Below are 20,829 nucleotides of genomic sequence, written 5' to 3'. Positions count from 1 at the left end.
GTTAATAAGAACACACTGTGGTAATGCCAATCAGAGCTACAACTCGTATGTGGCAGGGATAGGATTTTAAACTAGTTTTTCCCCCTGCCATCAGATCACCTGCTTTTGCAATTATGATTGCATTTTTCTTTAGTGTTGATACCAGAAGCAGGTACATCTACATCACAGGGAGTTTTAATAATACATATTCCTAGGCTGCATCTAAACACCTGGTGATAAAACCCAAGAATCTACTTTTTTCTGCTAATAACTTTAATGTTACTTTATATAAAATAGCATGAAAAATAATGGGTTTCCTCCTATGGTGATTTTCATACTCTTCCCTGTCTTGTGTCTCCTCTCTATATTTAGACTCTTTCCTTCCCCCAAATAGATGCCCACCTACATGTTGTCCTACATATACATTTAAAAAATTAGGTACCTCATATGAAGAAAAAACTGTATTTGTCTTTCTGAGTCTAGTTCATTTGGCTTACTCTAATGATATGCACTTCCATTTTCATTCAAGTCTCATGATTCTGTTTTTCTTCATGACCGGATAAAATCCCATTGTGTATATATGTGCTATGTTTTCTTCATCCATTCATCTACTGATAAACATCTAAACTGGTTTCACATCGTAGCTACTGTGAAGTTCTGCAACTAACCACGGGTGTGCAGGTGTCTCTGTGGTATGCTGATTTAGAGTCCTTTATGTATATATCCAACTACACATTTTATACATTATTTATTTTTAATTTTTTCACTTAAATTACTATTTTAAAATCTACATACAACATAATTTGATCATATTCTTTCCCCTTTCCCAATGCCTCCTAGATCCTCCCCAACTCCCTACCCACTCAACTTCATGTTCTTTTTCTCTCTCTCTCTCAAATAAACCTCAAAAGAAAGAAAAAGCCAATCAAAACAAACAAACAAAAAGACAATAAAACAAAAATTATCAAATGTACATTTTTCATCTGTTGCCACTATTTTGGAAAGTTCCAGGTTTCAGCACTGGCAAATGACTTCCCTGTTGCTAGTTACAATCCCAAATAGAGAAGGAGAACTGTTGGGGACAAATCTAACTGAGGAAGAATTACTCTGTGATTTCATTTTTTCTTTTTAATGTGTCTCCCCGGGACAAAATTTTCCAGCTACAATAAAATGTATTGAGACAGTGTCAGTCACAAGTCAAAATGTACATGAAGTGTGTTTACACTCTCGTGTACTTACCATCTAAAAGACAGTATGAGAGATGGGCATTGGGGGAGTAGTTTGAGTAGAGCATGTTTGTATGTGTGTTGGGACAGGACCTACGCCTCACAGAGACCCCTGGTCTGTCACTAGGTACCTCTGCAAAACCGCAAGATAATAATTTCAATTTGGCAGCTTTTGAATGGATTACTGTTCAACTTTTGGCTTTTCAGCTGTTTGTTATGAAGACAAAGTGAGGGAGAAATTAACAGAGGAATATGGTCAGAAATTGGGAGAGGAGCCATGGAGAAAAGCAGCTGTTTAATAATAACAAATCTTAGTTGAGTATTTTAAATGTCTGTCACTTGATATTTATTAATCTTGTTGGCTATTGAAATATCTGCATAGGATATAGTACTGTCATTATTTCCATTTTAAAATTGAGGGAAATGAGGCAGAGAGAGACATCAAGTAGCTTGTCTGAGGTCGGGACTTTGAACTGAGGTCTAGACAGATTCCAGAACTCGTTCTCTTAAGGTGTCATGTTTGGCTGTGTGTCCAGACCTCATGCTTGCAAAATTCCTAAGGCCTGGTAGAGCTTGTCTTCCCAAAAGGTAGTCACTCTTGAAAACTGAACTCTGGAACAATAGAGCCTGTAATGATTGATGATTTTTTGATTAGAAGCATCTTGCCAATGACTAGCTGCACAATCTTGTGAATGCAGACATAATATCTAAAGGTCTTTTTCCATTCAGGATTCTATGACAGGAGGAGTTGGAGGGTAGAGAGTGAGGAGGGAGATCATGCCAATATAGTGCTCATATATGAAATTCTCAAAATTAAAAATGCAGAGTAAATTTAAAAGTAAACATAATGTTTTAGAATAGAAAAGATGCTACTGACTACACCAGATATCCAGAATTATCTCCCAACCCAGCTGAGGAAATTCCTTCAGAAGGCTACCCTTAGAGAGTTTGGGAAAACCTAGTTTGTCTTTCTTTTCTCTCTTTGTTTGCCTGTCTTCCTGTCTACTTGTCTTCATTCCCTTCCCTTCCCTTCCCTTCCCTTCCCTTCCCTTCCCTTCCCTTCCCTTCCCTTCCCTTCCCTTCCCTTCCCTTCCCTTCCCTTCCCCTTCCCTTCCCTTCCCTTCCCTTCCCTTCCCTTCCCTTCCCTTCCCTTCTTCCCTTCTTCCCTTCCCTTCCCTTCTTCCCTTCCCTTCCCGTCCCTTCTTCCCGTCCCTTCTTCCCTTCCCTTCCCTTCACTTCCCTTCCCTTCCCTTCCCTTCCCTTCCCTTCCCTTCCCTTCCCTTCCCTTCTTCCCTTCCCTTCCCTTCTTCCCTTCCCTTCCCTTCCCTTCCCTTCCCTTCTTCCCTTCCCTTCCCTTCCCTTCCCTTCCCTTCCCTTCCCTTCCCTTCCCTTCCCTTCCCTTCCCTTCCCTTCCCTTCCCTTCCCTTCCCTTCCCTTCCCTTCCCTTCCCTTCCCTTCCCTTCCCTTCCCTTCCCTTCCCTTCCTCCCTTCTTCTTTCTTTTTTGTCTCTGTTTTCTTTGAGATAGAACCTTATATTGTAGCTAAGGTTAGCCTGGAACTTCCTGTGTAGCCCAAGCTACATAGTCTTGATGACCTTCCTGTCTCAGACTCTAAAGTGCTAGGATTAGCAAGAGCCACTACCCCCAACTTTCCTGTCTTTAGTAACTATTTCTATGGCAACAAGAAAGGACTCAATTTTCCTTTCCACTTTTGTCTCTACCCATTGTGGGTACTCTGAACTGTCTCATATTACAGCATTTCAGTTCAGCTAGGGTGAAAAGGAAGGGTATTGTTCTATTGCTACTGGATAAATTCAAAAGTCTAGAAAAGTCTCTGAGTGACCACTTTCATTTCCTGGAAGACTACAAGACAGATATGAATGCGTTCTAATTTTAAGCTTTCCGTTGAAGGGGGATTCAAGCCTTAATTGGGCCTTTCTTTAGTTTCCAAACTTCTTCTCACTGTCAGTCAGGAAAGTTCTTCTTTCCATATTTAAACCCTTTTTGCTATAATTAAGATCCTTCATTTCTCCTGTAGCCTCGCTGGGGATGGAGAAAAGCTGATTGTCAGATGTCTGACAAACTCACTTGCTCAAACTGAGACCTTCTTCAGGGAAAGTGGGCTTCTTGAACTTCTTAGGGTATTTATGAGCGAAGAATGAGAAGTGAAAATCAGGGCAAAAGTTCCTGGGATGGCCTTACTTTCACTGTCTGGCTGACACCAGGCCTTAGAACTTGCAAGTTTACCATTCACTCACCACTGATGGCACACTGTTCCCATGTTCTACAGGTCTGCTGCTTCCTGTCAGCACGTTCTTGACAGGTGTCCTTTCCTTGTCCCTTAGGTGTGGCATACAAGTATAATGTTCTTGAAATCAGATTCACTTGAGTCTTCTCGGTGGAAAAGGAGACTATACATACCATTAGGAAATTGGGAGCAGACACCTATCAAAAGGAAACAGCTTCTGCTTTCTATGTTTTCAATTTTATGGACAGTAAGGCATTTGTTTCATTATGTATCTCATTCATGTCACTATTCTGCCTAGTCACTTGCTCTACCAATTGCTTTGCTTAACTTCCTCAGATTTCGATGATAAATTGTGGTTTTAGTGCCACAGAGACTTGATCCCATCTCTTGGGCTTTGTTTTGTTCCAATGTCTGTGCTATCTGTGAATTATGTCAGCAGTGCTGCGGTGATATTGTGTTTCCCAATATATTGTGCACCCTAATAAACTTATCTGGGGTCAGAGAACAGAACAGCCACAAGACAGACATGGAGGCCAGAAAATGGTGGCACACACGCCTTTAATCCTAGTATTCTGAAGGCAGAGATCCATTAGGATCTCTGTGAGTTCAAAGCCACACTGGAAACAGCCAGGCATGGTGATACATGCCTTTAATCCCAGGAAGTAATGGCAGAAAGCAGAAAGGTATATAAGGCATGAGGACCAGGAACTAGAGGCTTGTTAACCTTTTAGGATTTGAGCAGCAGTTCAGCTGAGATCCATTTGGATGAGGACACGGAGGCTTCCAGTTTGAGGAAACAAGATCAGCTGAGGAATTGGCAAAGTGAGGTTGGATGTGGCTTGTTCTGTTTTTCTGATCTTTCAGCGTTCACCCCAATACCTGGCTCCGGGTTTGTTTTTATTAATAAGACCTTTTAAGATTCGTGCTACACAGTGTCATGTTTGGTTTGTTTTTTTTCTTGCCTGTTTGTCCCTTCTTTTTATTTCAGGACAGGATCTCCATAAGTTGTCAGGCTAGTCCCTTGAACGTGCCAAGTAACCCAGCCTGAACCATAATGCTCCTACCTTAGGGTCATAGATTACCACTATGCATCACTATATGTTAATTCCAAGTTTCAGAAGTCAAAATCTGGTGCTGCTTATTTCTTGAGGTCTGGCTATGGGGATACACATTACTAGCCAGCCAATGAATTGGATTTCATTTAGTGTCAGGTGCCAATGTTTGTGCCAAATTATTGCAGCCAAAGGCCTGGTAGGGTTGTGGGTTATAAAATGTGAGTCTGGTGTTCCTAGGACATGATGGTGGCAAGTTAACCCAGACTTATAGCTGTGATATGAAGAGTAAGGTTTTTATTAAAGTTCCACAGCATTTCCCTATAATGACCAAAAGGCCTAAGCCAATGGGAAATGACTGAATGGGGCTTTGTTAATTCCTTTTCTTGTTTCTGTAAAGAAATAACTTACAAAACCCTAAGGAAGTTTATTTCAGCTCACAATTAGAAGCTGTGGCACTGAGAACTTCCCTAGAAGAGGTGGCTGGAGTGTGAGGTCACATTGTGTCTGCAGTCAGGAAGCAGAGGGTAATGAACGCGGCTGCCCACACTTTCTCCTCTTTGTTCCATCCAGCACTCCAAGGCACAGAATTACCAGCATGATCTACATCCAACATAGTTCTTGCCATCTCAATTAAACCTCCCTGGAAAGGGTCACACAGACATGCCCAAAGGTGTGTCTTTTAGGTGACTCTAAATCCTACCAAGTTGACAGTCAAAGTTAATTATTACAGTGGCATAGAAGCCAAAGAAGGCTTGGGTTTTGGTTGAAATAATTGTTTTGAAGAAGAGTATAGTACCCTGTTTACCACGTGAAGCATCTGTAACATGTATGCAGTTTGTAGCTCCACTGGGTAGCTTCAGAGAGAGTTTGGTGCCAGAATAGGACTCATAGTGAGACCTTGTGTGTGACCAACAAAGAAAAAGTGGCTGTAAGAGTAATATTGACCTATCTTAAATTAAATTCATATACCATTCTCTTTATGAATTGTCCACTTCTCTCTCTCTCTCTCTCTCTCTCTCTCTCTCTCTCTCTCTCTCTCTCTCTCTCTCTCTCTCTCTCTCTTTCTCTCTCTCTCTCTCTATCTATCTATCACACTCCACTACCTATGGAATGACACAGTATTCCTGTGAACTGACACTATAACAGAAATACAGCATTTTAGAGGTGAGTGTCAGGCTTGAATGGGGGAGGCAGAATTTAATGTGAAGCAGTCCAGGGAAGATGTTAGGATGACAGAAAACTGCTCTATTTTCCTACCTGTGTGTGTGTGTATTTTTCTTTCCAGGGCTGCTGATAAGCTCAGGCTGTGCATTATATCCTTTAGGATGGAACAGCCCGGAGGTAATGCAAACATGTGGAAATGTCTCCAATCAGTTTCAGTTAGGTAAGGTGGTATGGCATGAATTGCACTGATGGTTTATGGGAAAACTGTCTTCAACTGTATATGTCTTGGAGAGTCCTCTGTGACTAATGGCAATTGACTATATCTGTCATGCTTATAGATGGCCATGGGTTTGTCTGAGTTCCTTTGCACCTTTAAACTTACAGGGATTGCCTTTAAAATTCTGTTTCGTTAATTCTCTCTCTATGTCCTTTATACATTTTTTCCTTTATACATTTTTATCCAGCATCTTTTGGCCAGTGTAGAGAAACTAACTACTAAAAATTTTTTATGTATTTGGCACACAGACAAATTTTTGGTGTGTGTTATTTTCTATCATTTGCCTGAGAAGGAATATAAAAGAATCAGACAGAAAATGAGAAATTTATTCTCAGAATTCATATTCTTTTCTAGCTTACCTTTGTGTGGGTAGAGGAGAATAAAAGCAATGTTAATAACAATTAAAATGCTTTTGAGAATTTATTATATAACCAGTGGGGACAGCAAAGAGGAAATAGGTGAAGGTAGTTCTTAACTTGCACATGGGCATAGAGCTTTTAGTTAATAGAACCACAATTTAATTCAAGTCTATATATGTTTATTATTGCACTATTCGAAATAGAGAAGAAATGACATCAGCCTAATATCCATCAACATATGAATAAATAGTGAAAATGAGGGACAAAATGAATATGTAGATCAAAACAAAGAAAATAAAACAAGAAAATATGACATGGAAAAACAATGGAATTTTTCAGCTATGAAAATAGAACAAAATTTTGACTTTTGCAGGAAAATGAATGAAACCTGAGGTAATTATGTTAAGTGGAATAAGCCAAACTTACAAAGACACATATCATATATTTTTCCCTCATGCAGAACTTAGATTTAGATTGAGGTGTTGCAATGTCTATGTGAATAGAACATAATACTAAGAAGAGGATTTTGAGAGGAGAGAAGGAGGTCTACAAGGAATGAAAAAAGAACAAGAAAAGATAACGGGATGTTTGTAACATGAAAGCAGGGGCCCGAATGCCTGGCAGAGGGGAGGAGGACTCACAGATGGAAGGGGTAGGAAGAGAGCAGATGAGGAGATTCAGTACAAAGTATATTGACATATATGCATTAGAAAATGTCACAATGAAACCTATTACTTTAAATAATAAATAAATAATAATAAAAGGAAAAACACTTAAAACAGAATTGTTTTATTTTTACATATCCTGCCCTAATTACATCTTTCCATATCTCCAGCAGAGGTAACTATTATCTGTAATTTACAGGTTTTAAACGTTATATGTACCCAAAATGGTGATTGTACTATGAACTTTATATTTATTATTATATTTTATTCTTCATACAGCTCTGAGCTTGCTTTTATATACTAGTATTATTCTGAGAAAAATGTAAAAAAAAAGACTTTCATATCCTTTCATCAAATAAACAAAGACCTGAGTATCAGTTTTAATGAAGCATCAACTCCCTTTATAGTGCTTGGAAAATTTAGCATATTTTTACATAGAATCATAGACTATCATAGGCTATTCGAACAAAAAGAGATTTAGCTATATTATTTGGTTTAGGCTGTTGTTTATTCTCCTTCTCCTTTATATTAAATACTACAACCACTGATGTAGGAGGTGACTCAACGGATGATGTGCTTGCCATGCAAGCCTGAGAACCTAAGTTCAGATCCACAACAAACATGTAGAAATCTGGGCATAGCCATGCACATCTGCAACTCCAGTACTGTGGAGAACACATGGAGACAAACAGATCTTTTGAGCTCACTGGGCAGTGTTCTCAGCTAATGGGTGAGCTCCAGATTCAGTGAAGAAACACTGTTTCAAGAAAAATCAGGTGGAGAATGATTGAGGAAGACACTCCAATCATCAACTTCTGAACACAACACATATTAGCACATATTTACACCCCTACATGGATGCACCTTTCCACATGCGTATACCATAAACACACACACACACACATACCCTACAACCTTGAAGGTCCTTTACTGCGATATGTTTATTTATCGATTTCCTTTGTAGCCCATAACATGTAGTTACTTGGTCTTCTTATTTGATCACCTGTTTTCCTTAATAGAATGGAAGCTCTGTGATAAAAGAGACTTTATCTTTTTTTCATAATCAAATGATACTTTTTGTATGAACAAATCTAGTGTCACCTCTTCAATTCAAAGACGAGGAACCAAAGGCCCAGAAACTGATCACCTAGTCCAAGTTTCCTAACCTCACACCCTTGTGTTCTCAGGCTAGGATCCAAATGTATTGCATCTGTTCTTAAAGGGACAAGGACTATTGTGATGCCAAATGATAGTGTTGTCGATCGATGCTGTAATGAGAAAGACAGTTTCTGTGAGAAAGAATAATAGAGAACATTCTTACTTCAACTGAGGAAAGATTACAGAAGACCTCCCTAACAAAGTATGGTTTCTTTAGAAGGAAACTGAGAGATTAGTAGTATTAACTGGGTAATTTCAGGAAGAAGAGAGTTCTACACACAGAAAAAGACAATATTCTATGAAGTGGGGATGACTTAGCTGGTGGAGAACTGCAAGAGCCATGTTGCTGAAGCTGAGTGACAAGAAATATAACAGACAACGGAAGGATTGTGAGCAGCAATCTGACTTTACAGGGCTTTGGGAAGCCATTGCAGGATTTTGTGAAGGAGAGAGACAAGATGTGACTTCCATCCTAGAAAGTTCTTCTGACAGAGTTGCAGAGTGGAAAATGCCAGACTAGGAAGAAAAAAGAACAGGTATCAGCTCTCGGAATAAAGTCCACTGGTTACAAAGAGAGTTGACATGCTGGCATAGAGAGAGGAGATCTCACAAGGCCCTATCCCTAGATGAAGAGCTGTAGGTGATTAACAGCTGCTGAAAGAGGGGGGATCCATCTTCTTTCAGGATGAGCCCTCAAATAGGTTATCCAGTCCCAAGTGGTAATCAGCCCCCAAAATACACATATATGAGTAATGCTAAATGAACTCGGGAGGTTGTGTTTATATATTAATTCATATATATGCATGTATGTATGTATGTATGTATACACATAAGCATGCACGAAACAATAAAATTTAAAAAGGAGATCATGAATTTGATGGGAAGTGTATGAAGGAAGACTTAGAAGAAGGAGAGGGAGGGCGAGATGGTAGAAATACAGTACTCATATATGAAATTTTTTTAGATGAAAAACACAGTTGTCCCTTGTATCCTCAGGTTAAGTTTTGTATTTTTTGATTCAACCAACTATGGAAAATTAAATTTGATAAAAATTGCACTTGTACAACAAATGTACATTTTTGGTCATTTATCTATCTCTAATGCAGTACAGCAACTGTTCACATGAAATAAAATTGTCATTGTATTATATAAACAATCTAAAAATGACTGAAATATACATAATGAATGTATAATTCTTATGCAGCTATAATAGACCCAATCTCCAGTAGATAGTGAGGGACAGCTATGTATTTTAAAAAGCTCAATCAGTTGTGGAAGGTATTAGGTTTGGTGTGGGTAAAAGAAGACAAGAAGCGGAAAGACAAGAGGAGAAAGAGCTATGGTTGGAACGGGAAGAGGGGAAACGGAAACTCAGTTCAGATGTTCGGGAGATGTCTCCGTATAGCCTAATGCTGGCAGCAAGTGGTCTGCACCTCACTGAGGAGTCCAGTCTCAAGTTTAGAAAGTGGGAGCTCTTAGCACATATAGAATACAGTTATAAGGATAAATAATTGCGATAATAATAATGACTACCACCTTCTGAGGATGAGATTTACAAACAAGTGGAGTTACTTTTACAAGCTCTGTTTAGCTATGGAAAAGGAGTGAAAAGAAAGGTTACGTTAAAGTCTTGGAAATTCTCAACACATAAACTTGGCAAATACAAACTCCTATGTGGCATTTACTAGCCACATAACTACAAATACAGTCTTTCTGGAACTTACTCTGGTCTTTTGGAAAATCTACTTATGCCTTCCTTATCTCAGTCTTCCTTCCTAAAAGAAAGTGATGGATGGATTTAGGGGTGGCTCTGATAAACGATTAGAGAAGAGTTGTATAAGAACAGCTCCCAAAGACTAAAGCATGCGATTGCAAGCTAAGTATAGTGGTGTGTACATACAATTCCAGTACTTGAGTAGAAGGAGCAGGAACACTGTGAATTCCAGGTAGTCCTGCATTACAGAGGGAGACAATATCTCAAAAATCAATCAAACTAAACAAAATACGAAACAAAAATCTCCACACAAATGCAAAGGAATGTCAAAGCTCTTCATTTACATTTGAGCCCTGCCCACTGCCTTTCCTGCTTCTAAGATTTTATCTTGCAATGTTTCCTATTCTACCAGCATCCTTGCTGTCCCAATCGTCTCCAATATCTGCTCTAAACTCACTCTACTGACTCTTACTCATAAATGCCTTTGGTTAAGCAGTTTAGGGAACTAACTTCCTTTCTTCTTTTCTTCATTAAAGATGAAACAAATAATCAAATATTTAAAAAACAAATCAACAAACATTAACTATGAATTTGCACTGAATCATAAGGTAGAATCTACCTTCCAGATCAATTGCTATAGCTATTGAGTCCTAGTAAAAGCAGATGACAGTTTTTTAGGTGACTAATGACTTGAAACTAGCTTCCAGGCTGCACACTGTCATGCTGCTCAGCAGTGATCCAGTATCTGGGAGTTGAGGAAATTACTCATTCACTAAGAAGAGGAAAGGCAGGTAAAGGCTCCAAACAACAGCCTTGGCAAGTACAATGCCTTTCCCTGCCTTTAATTTTATCAATTAAATGAAAGCTGAGAAAAGTGTTTGGTTTGCTGTTATTTGGACTCTTGCCATTAAATGAAGAGTTCATGGAACTGATTCCACAAAGATGAATATCTAAAAAGTCTAATGCTGAGATAATGTATTTATCTCCCTCCCTGCAGCTATCCTTCTCCTAGTCTTGCTTGAATTGACATCAGAAGCAGTAGGAAGCAGGAAAAGATCAGAACCTATGCGGAAGATGACTGAACATAGATTGCTTAAAGTTAGCAGTGTGACCTTTTCGGAATGGGGGTGGCTAGACAAACGGCTCCGTGGATAAGAGCATTGGCTGCTCTTCCAGAGGACCTAAGTTTGATTCCTAGTACCTGCATGGTGGCTCACAACCATCCATGACTCTAGTTTCTGGGGATCCAATGCCCTCTTCTGGCCTTCATGGGTACCAGGCACACATATGATAAACAGACATGTCTGTACCCAAAACACCAAACATGAAAAAAGAAATAGTTTTTTTTTAAGTGGGTGTGTTTTTAGCACAATGAAATACACAAATATGTGACATGGGAAAAATCATTCATAATTGTGAGCTTGTTACTATACAGGTTTTGTGAGGGTTATATATAGTCACTTATGAAATATACTCTGTACAGTGTTTAGTGTGTAATAATCTGTCAATATTTGCTTTGTGATGTCATCATTATCATTATATTGATACCAATTTTAAAAGGAAATTATTCTCACGTGTGGTGGTTAACTCTTATTACCAACTTGACTGGATTTAGAATCACCTAGGAGACACATCTGTGGGGGTGTTTCAGAGAAGTTGAACTGAGGGAGGAAAACTCACTCTGAATGTAGTAGAACAGTGCCACAGACTGAGGTCCTGGCCAGAATTTAAAAAAAAAAGAGCAAGCCAGATGAATAGCATCATTCTTGTTTCTGTGTCCTGATCTACCTAGCTGTGAACAACCTCCTGCTGCCATGCCTTCCCTGATCTGAGGGGATATAGTCATTAAACCATGAGCCAAAAGACATCTTTCTTCCTCTGCAGTACTTTTTCTTGGGTATTTGGCCACAGCAATGACTAAAGAACCTAATGTATCATGCTATAGTTTTCAGAAAAATAATCAATTATAAGAAAGAGATATTCTACATCTATAGGACTTCTTAAATTCTCTACTCATGAACCATTTCCCTGAAGAAATTTTCATACAACCCCAAGTATTTAGATATAAAAATAGATATGTAAGTCAAACTACTGATAATAAATAATAAATCGATTTATTTTAAAACAACTTTTATCATGATTTTACCATTTATTACAGATGAAAGCAAATTGGTGTAATAATGAAATGATATGCTTGCTTTCACATAAAAAATAAGTTGTGGCTGAATATTAAATATGAAACTACTTATAGCATCTTCCACATTTTTCATTTGATTTGTATTTTGGTTTTATAATTATCAGTGCTTGGAGTACAACTTCATATAAATATGTAGCACAAGATAGCAACGTGTGTTCAGGGCCATTTCAAAAGCCATTGTGAATTCTGTTCTAATGCCAAGCCAAAACTCTCTGACTTTTTATGAAACTCAATTCAGCAACTCAAGCAGCAGTTTTTATTTTTATTTCTCTTGTTATATCAAATTTTTATTTTAAACATTTTTGATACAGTATATCCTGATCATGGTTTCTCCCTCCTTATTTCACTCTAGATTCTCCCCACCATCCCACCCATACATATCTTCTTTCTCTCTTTAGACAACAAATAGGCCAATAAAAAATAACAAACCGCCGGGCGGTGGTGGCGCACGCCTTTAATCCCAGCACTCGGGAGGCAGAGCCAGGTGGATCTCTGTGAGTTCGAGGCCAGCCTGGGCTACCAAGTGAGTTCCAGGAAAGGCACAAAGCTACACAGGGAAACCCTGTCTCGAAAAAAACCAAAAAAAAAAAAATAACCCAAAAAAACAAAAACAAAAAATAACAAACCAACCAGACTAAAACAAAGCAAAGAAGCAGGAAAAGAAGAGCTAAAGAAACACATACACATGTAGACACACATATGCACACACACACAAAATCCATAAAAAGACAAAATTGGAAACTATAATAGATAAACAAAAGATGGGTAGGGTTAAGAAAATGCCCAAACGAAACATTATGAGACAAAACATCTCTAAAGATACCATTGAGTTTGTTTTGTGTTGGCTGGGAAGGCGGCCTGGCCTTAGGAGTGGTTTGTCAGTGAGACTCCATTGGAGAAAACGGCTTTTTCCTTTGTGAGCGGTTGTCAATTAAATAACTTCTTGATTAGGGATGGGGCCTCATGTCCAGTTCCCCTCTCAATGCTGGAACCTCATTTGGCTTGGATTTGTGTAGATCCCATGTATGAAGCAGCAGTTTTTAAAATCACACTTTACTAACACAATATAATCCATAGATACACTACTTTGGTGGTTATATGCTAAAGAATGATGGTAGGAAAATATTAAAAGATTCTGTTTTCCTTAATTAAAGCACTGTTTCTGCAAGCTCAGCGAACTTTGCTTATATAGTAAAATCCCTGTGCTTTATAACAAGCAACAGCAATTAATCCAAGCCCATGTTTCAGTCTGTGCTTATAGCCATCAAATGGTGTGAGGTGAGGGCATGCACAGTGCTAAGTGTACCGTGTTGTAAATTCAGAACCATGACTGCAGTGAAGTTGCACAATGCAGCTTGGGCAAAGTGGTGCCAGAAACACCTCAGATTCATTGCATGTATGATTTTGAATTAATTTGTGCTCATTGTGCATTCAGAAACAATTCGCTGTTGCTACGATTTTCATTACCCTCCCATAGTTTGTTACATGACCCCGCAGGATGATGACCAACAGCTTTAGAATTTGTGACCTATATAACACGAAGAATAAACACATAGGTTTATTCTACCACTTACTAGTTGTGCAAATCTGGGCACACTCCTTAACCTCTCAGTATTTCACTTCATGGAGACTGGTAATAGTATTTATCCTTGGAGGATTATTGAGATGATAGAGGGAAGCAATAATTACATACAAAGCACAATGTTGCATTAATGTAACTTATTAGTAGATAATCGGCCCAGTTGTCAGAGTCCCTGTGGAGGGGATGCCCTAGACTTGGCTTTCAGAAAGGAGGGAAGCAAGGAAGGATCCATGCAACTTGGCAAAGGCTTGTCACAGAGGTTAACCAAAGGCCACGTGTATGTTCCTTGCATTTCCTTTCTCTGGGGTTCATTTCCTTTGCTCTCTCAACATTTCCGTTCATTCTTGCCAGTTCAAAGCCTTTTATGGAGACTTGGGGTTTGACCATTGTAGGTTCAGTTTCCAGGCATTTCCCGTTACCTTGCCTTTCTGTCAGTTTCCGTTGGCATGGACAGTCTGTTGTCTTGTGCTCACCAGAGCTCAGTCAGGCAGCTTAGCAACCATCCTCATGTCCACAGTGGGGCAGTAGAGTGTGGGAGAAGCCAGCCTCACCAGGGTACCTCCTTACTCTGTTTTCAATTTTCCTAAGCTTGCTTGGGCACATCACTTTCCCACTTGGAGACCTGATTTCCCTGTTTTTTTTTTTTTTTTTAAGTAGAGAGCACTGAACTAGATGGGTGGACAGCCATGTTATCAGCTCCAGTAATAAAGCCTAGCTGTGGGTCTGAATGTTTCTCCACCTTCAGAACATCAAAGGCCCTATATACCTCAGCTCCCTGTTATGATTTGCTTTCCACTAATCATAATTAATTTCATAATTGTCTTTTTTTGTTCTCCAAGAAAAAAGTAGATTTTCAAGTGGGTTTAGTATACATATAACTATAGTAGGAGATGAATATGTTATTTGTTTGACAAATAATTATTTTATTACACATATATCAAAATATCATGTTGTACACACCAAAACATGAAGCAAAAAAAAAAAAGCCATTGCACTTAGGATAATCATCTTGTAAGCCTGGATACTTCAAGGACACTGCTGGTAGCTGTCTTTGAGAGAGATGGTTTAGCCAAGGGCATTGCCCAGAGTCACATTCCTTTGGGGTAGCATTAGCTGGAATGTTGACAGTCCTTGACATTGGGGCTCAGACATTGCTGAAAATCACATTGTTATGTGCACTAACTACCACAGAGATGTGTCATCATCCAGAAAAGAAAATGGGCTAAGCTAGATGAGGCAGGAGGGAATCAAAGGGTCAGGGAACAACTTCATTCGACTGCACATCTCTGGCGCCTAACAAACTTTTACATTGTGGAATGGCTGTATCCCTATCTTACTGTCTGGGCCATAGATGACTCATTTTACCTCTTTAAGCCTGTTTCCCTATAGGCAATGCAAGATATCAATTACCTTCAGAAATGGTTCTGGCCATGCATTGGCAAAGTGTGCAGAGAAGTTCTGAAGCAATATCCTTGTGAGTGAGGGGTGAAAATTAGAAAGCCAATCTGTTAGATCTTCTTGCTGATTACCTTCTAGATTTAAAATAATGAGGCCTTTAAAGTAACGACCCTCTACCTATCTCAGGGAACATGAGGCTGTTTTCATTTTGACTAGGAAAAGTAACAATGGGGCTTATAAATGGTTTTCTTCTTCCTGAAATGGTCTGCATGAGAAAGGGTGATCAGCCCTGAATTAGTTGCTTGTTACAGTTCCAGTTCTGCAACTCCAGAGGAAGAGAAGACACTTACAAAGGCCCGAAGGGCAGAACCTCTGCTTGGCCTTATTTTCTTCCTGTTGACTTGTTGAGGGCCTCATAGTCTCAGTAACAGAAATAGAGGTTTATGAGCTGGTTGTCTATACAGCACACAACCACACGATGGCAGTAAAGCAAGGCAAATTCATTTTGTTTAGCACGCACTTGTGGTCTTCAAGTTATAGAATGTGAATCACAATTTCTTTGCTTCCGTTTCCTGCCCTGGAGTTGCTTCTGTAAGCATCAATGCCAATTTCCTCTCCCTCTTTCACCTTTATTGTGTGTTAGTCTTTTCCCTTTTACTGTAGAATGATACTGTATCTTCAGCCTTTGTTTGAAAGCAGAATCTCAGACTATTTTTAAGAGCAGATGTTAACACTGCAGCACCCAGGTCACAGGGCTCTGACAGTGAGGATAGAGTGAGATAGTGTATAAAATATGGTCAGTGCAGGGCCCACAGTCTGGATATGAGAACGGCAATGGGCATTGCTGTGACTGTATAGGCCAGACTAATTCAGAGGTTTGAGTATAAAGTGAAGTGGGTCGCAAAGGAGAAAATCCTCGGTTACAGTTACAGGAGGGAAAGGATATGTTAGGGCTATGTCGTACGACTTCCTGTGTACAACTGTCACTAAACCTTATCCAAGTGAATTGTAAAAAATGGTGAGAAAGATACAAATTTATCTCTCAGAGGAAAGCCCCTAGCACAGCACCAAGAAGAGGGTAAATTCTAAATAAACTGTGGATTCCTTTCCACATTTTCTCTAATGGGCTGATAATACACCCTACTTCAGGCCCCAATGGGCTGGACCTAAGAATCCACGGGATTCTCCCCCAAAGTTCTGGGTGCAAAGGATCTGTAGAGAAGCCTAGAAGTCTGCATCTTAAAGGGCTCTCAAGTTTCCATAGGGACTGTGACAGAGAGAGCTGAAAAGTACACATGCTAAGCTCTGCACTGAATGTTGTTTTTGTTTCTTTTGTGCTTTTAAAAAAAATGTGCCATCATAGTTGACCTCCTCAGCTGCACTGTAAAGTAAGTAGATCCACTTCTGTTTTCCACATGAGGAAGAGCAGCTCAAAAAGGCTAAAATGACTTGTCCCTGGGGATCCAGTTTGGAAGGGGCAGGACCCGGTTTCAAATGCAGTTCCCTGTAACTGTCATGCCGGGCTCTTCTCCCTGGACCACACTGACTTTTCAGCTCCATACCTGCATAATCACAGTCACCATACTTCCTGAGGAACTTGGAGAGCCACTTCATCTCTCTGTTAATTCCTTCGCGTAGAATAATATTCCTGCCTACAGCTGCGCCTCAGTGAATGAATGAAAGTCAGGAAACAGGATTAACTGGGGTAGTGGATGGAAAAGATATGCTGTCAATTGTGAAGCACTATACTCATATTGGATGGTATAATTTGAGGAATTTGTTATTACTGAGGGGTTTGGGGCTTATCTGTTAGGTGATGAAGTCTGGATAGAAATTGCCAAAATAGGTCTCAGTAAATTGCTTGAATAAGAATTCACTCATTTCTGATTCCTGGGATAGGTCCAGTTTCTAGGTCTGGTCCTTTAGTATTCTTAGTGTTTAAGGATATATATATCAAATATATATATATATATAAAATATTAAATATATATATCAAAATAAAGATAATGCCCATTGCATCTTGCATATTCACGATATATAAAATATTGAATAAATCACTATAAAGGAGGAGTCCAAAGAGTTTGTAGTTTGTTTGGGGAGACAAACTGTACAGGCATATAAAAAATTAAGTGATGACAATGTTAATCCAAATGTATAACATCAACAGCAGTAGCTGTGACAATGCTAAGGCACCCAAGGAGAACTCTAGAACCTTGTCTTCCTTCTCACAATACACACTCTCACTTGGCTTACTGGAGCTCTCTCTTTCTTCCCTCCTTCCATCTTTCTTCCTCCTCCTCTTTTTCTCCTATGTCTTCAGATTCCTAAAGATTGCTCTCACTCTCTGGTTCAAGTGACATTGATGCAATGCGAGTCTAATGCCATTCTCCTTCTTCCAACTGTCCCTTCCACATCACTTTCAGGATGGAGTCCAGACTCCACAGCAAGGCCTGCCTGGACCACAGCCAGGATTTCCATTCACACTATCTCCTCTTGCCTAGCTAGCCTGAAAACACCAGCTCCTTCCCACTGCTGCAATTTTGCAGCTGTCACTTGGTTTCATAAGAATGTCTCCTTTCCCTTCCTGGCCTTGCTAGCTTCTTAATTTACTTCAGAATCTCCTTGTCCCCTTTAAACTGGATTCATTTCCCCATCTGCATCCTTGAATGACTCTGCATCATAGCACTTGCCAAATATGGCAAGTAGAACATTTCCTCACAGTACTCACTGGTTTTGATCTTACCTATGTGAGAACAACTTGTTTAAAGAGCTTACCACAGAATCTGGCATGTGGAAGTATTTGACCAATATTAATGACTTCTGTTTCAGTTACTGGCTTGTGCTGAGAAAGTTCAAGTGGATGCAAGCAGAGGGCTATTGAGCAGATATGAGAGGAAAGGGACCAATTGCTTAGAAGCCAAGTGTCCTAGAGAGCTCATGCTGAATGAAAGCAGTCCAATATTTGCTTAGCTGGTTTTTTACTTCTCTCCTTAGGGAGGATGTTCAAAGCTATTCTAAGAAGCTGTTTTAGGTAGAATTAATGAGCTGTACAAAGGGCAACAGGATGATATGGGCAATTTTTAAGGAGCAGGGGATAGGGGTCAGTCTGAAGAAAGGTAGAGAAACACAGTTTAAATTGGTCTGAGGCATACTTCTCCCCACTAAAGAAAAAGATGAGCAGAGACCGCTAAAACTGATAACTATATAAGAAATCAAATAAAAGGAAATGCAGGTTGGCCTGGGAGATTTCAATAGGAATCAATTTGCTTGGCTGAAATGTGTGTCTGGGAGAGAAAAATCAGACAAACGAGGACATTTCTTTCATCATGAGGATTTGGCTTCTTTGTAAGTGCCACAAGTCTGGTCTTTTCTTCCCTTCAGAGCATTGGGTTGGACCAAGATGAGTTTGTGAGCCCAGAATGTCTTAATCCTTAGCAGATCTGATTGGGTTAAAGTTAGTACTATCGACAATAACGTGCTTACCTAAACAACTGAAAATTTCTTTTTTTTCCTCTGCCAAGGGAGCTTGGCAGAATTCTGGAATATTCACTGGGTTCTGGGCCTCCAATCTGGGCTGCTGGTGACATGCATACCCATTTTGGAGTATGAGTAAAGAGATGTTTTCCTAGTCTTGGCTATCTTTTCACTGGGGGCTGGGGTAGGAGAGGTAAGATGTTTGGCAGTTGTTCTTGAAGTCGTTGACTTTGCTTTTTCTTTGAAGATCATTCATCTGTGTTTGCTCAAACCTAGTGGAGAAAGTTCTCTGCTCATTTAGCTTTTGCTCCATTGAAAATCTCCTTGTGTTGCTTCCTATAGAACCCCTGAAAGTCTAAAATCTAAAGTCATCATGGGACAAATGAGACCACTGGCTTCTTCCAAAACCCCTGCTTCTGTAGCCAGAAGAGCCAGGCCTGTGTAGCACAAGAATACCACATTAGAAAATGACAAACCTTTGTCTTCCTCATCGCCACTTTACACACCAAACAGCAGCTTGGAAGAGAGGTTGTGACCAAGTGTCATAAATGTAGGTGAACCACAGAGATGGGAGGAGCCGTTAGCTTTCCTGAGCTGAATTTGCTTTGGAAAAAGAATGTCCTCATCAGGGAGAGGTCTGGTACAGGGCTCAGTTCTCCCTTCTTTGTCCTCATGTACCATGGTCATGGGGTTCTAACTCTCTTTGATTTGCCTCATTTGCCCTCTTTTTTTCTCTTTCTAGTCTTTGATCCCTTCCGAATCCTTCTCCTCACTTTCTACTTCATTGATTTCTATGGGATGTCTAGGTGTCTCTTTGTAGGGAGTCTTTCCCTTGGTGTCAATATCAACAGCCTAGTTTGACATGGGGAACACTGTTTTTTTGTTTTTTTTATTAAGAGATTTTCTATTCATTTTACATATCAACCATGGATTCCCCGTCCTCCCTACTCCCACCCCCAGCCTTTCTCCCAACCCACCCCCCATCCCCACCTCTTCCAAGGCAAGTTCTCCCCTGGGGAGTCAGCAGAGCCTGGTGCATTCAGTTGAGGCAGGTCCAAGCCCCTCCTCTCTGTACCAACGCTGAGCAAAGTGTCTCACCATAGGCACTAGGCTCCAAAAAGCAGGCTCATGTACTAGGGACAGGTCCCGCTCCCACTGCCTGAGGGCCCCCTAAACAGTTCAAGCTAAACAACTGTCTCACTTATCCAGAGGGCCTAGTCCAGTACCACGGGGGCTCCTCAGCTATTGGTTCACAGTTCATGTGTTTCCACTAGCTTGGCTAGTTGACATGGGGAACACTGTTAAAGCTACCTGAGTTGGCTGACAAATAAAATTCTCTGTTCATCTGTCTCCTTGCTTTATACTGGAGATGAGGGTGAAGAAGATACGTGAATTTTTATTGTGTACTTTCTTCCACTTTTTCGTTCATCTCAAGCTGAAACACAACCTCTTCCATTTTCCTGTCCTTTGGGAAAAATAGATGTCAATTTTGTTCTCTGCCATCTACCTGAAATGCTTCCTCATTCCTCTGATGCCAAGAATCCTTACAATTTGGATTTCATTTTTTTTTCATTTTGTTTTATTTTATTTTGATTTTTGATATAAGATCTCACTATGTAGCTTTGGCTGGCCTGGAACTCACTTCACTGTGTAGACCAGTCTTAGCCTCAAACTCAGAGAGATCTGTCCACTTCTGCTACCCCACTTCTGGGATTAAAGGTATGTGTCACCACACTAAGATGGATTTCCTCTGTACAGAAACACAGATTGCTCCTTATATTCCTGAATTATTCACATTCTCCAAACAGCTTTGTGCCTTTTTGTCCTATTCTGGGTCTCCAATCTCCATTACAATGTTATCCTTCCTACCAGCCTCTCCTAGACCACAGCGATATCCAGGCTATCTTATCACTGATGCTTGCTCACAATCATGGGTTTCCCTATATAGTAGTCCTGCTCAGAGCTCTACTCTTAGTAACACATCAAGTCAAACTTTTATCTACCTGAAAGTTTCATATATCTCATAGCCCTCGTCAGTTTGTAAAATATTTGTAGCTGAAGGTTTTCCTGTGCTCGCCCAGCACCAAGGACCTCACAGTTGCTTATAAAATAATCACTCAGAAACTTATATTAATTAAAACTGCTCAGCCATTAGATCAAAATTATTACTGACTAGCTCTTACACTTAAATTAACCCATAATTCTTATTTATGTTTAGCCATGTGGCTTGGTACCTTTTCTCAGTTCTGCCTTCACATCTTGCTTCCTCTGTGTCTGGCTGGTGACTCCTGACTCAGCCTTTCTCTTCCCAGAATTCTCCTCTCTGCTTGTCCC

General features: G+C 39.9%; 1 protein-coding gene across 1 annotated transcript in view; it reads left to right on the top strand.

Moving 5' to 3' along the window:
* The window catches only part of Lhfpl1 (LHFPL tetraspan subfamily member 1), a 40,789-nt gene that overhangs the window by 8,600 nt on the left and 11,360 nt on the right, over nucleotides 1–20,829 (top strand). Inside the window, exon 2 of the mRNA XM_052746536.1 lies at nucleotides 5,793–5,891. Within this exon, the coding sequence (XP_052602496.1) occupies nucleotides 5,793–5,891 (99 nt within the window). The remainder of the gene's footprint in view (nucleotides 1–5,792; nucleotides 5,892–20,829) is intronic.

This window comes from Peromyscus californicus, unplaced genomic scaffold (assembly GCF_007827085.1).
Source record: "Peromyscus californicus insignis strain IS unplaced genomic scaffold, ASM782708v3 Scaffold_10__1_contigs__length_136768540, whole genome shotgun sequence".
Classification (NCBI taxonomy): domain Eukaryota; kingdom Metazoa; phylum Chordata; class Mammalia; order Rodentia; family Cricetidae; genus Peromyscus; species Peromyscus californicus.
This window is presented reverse-complemented; position numbering and strand designations above follow the sequence as displayed.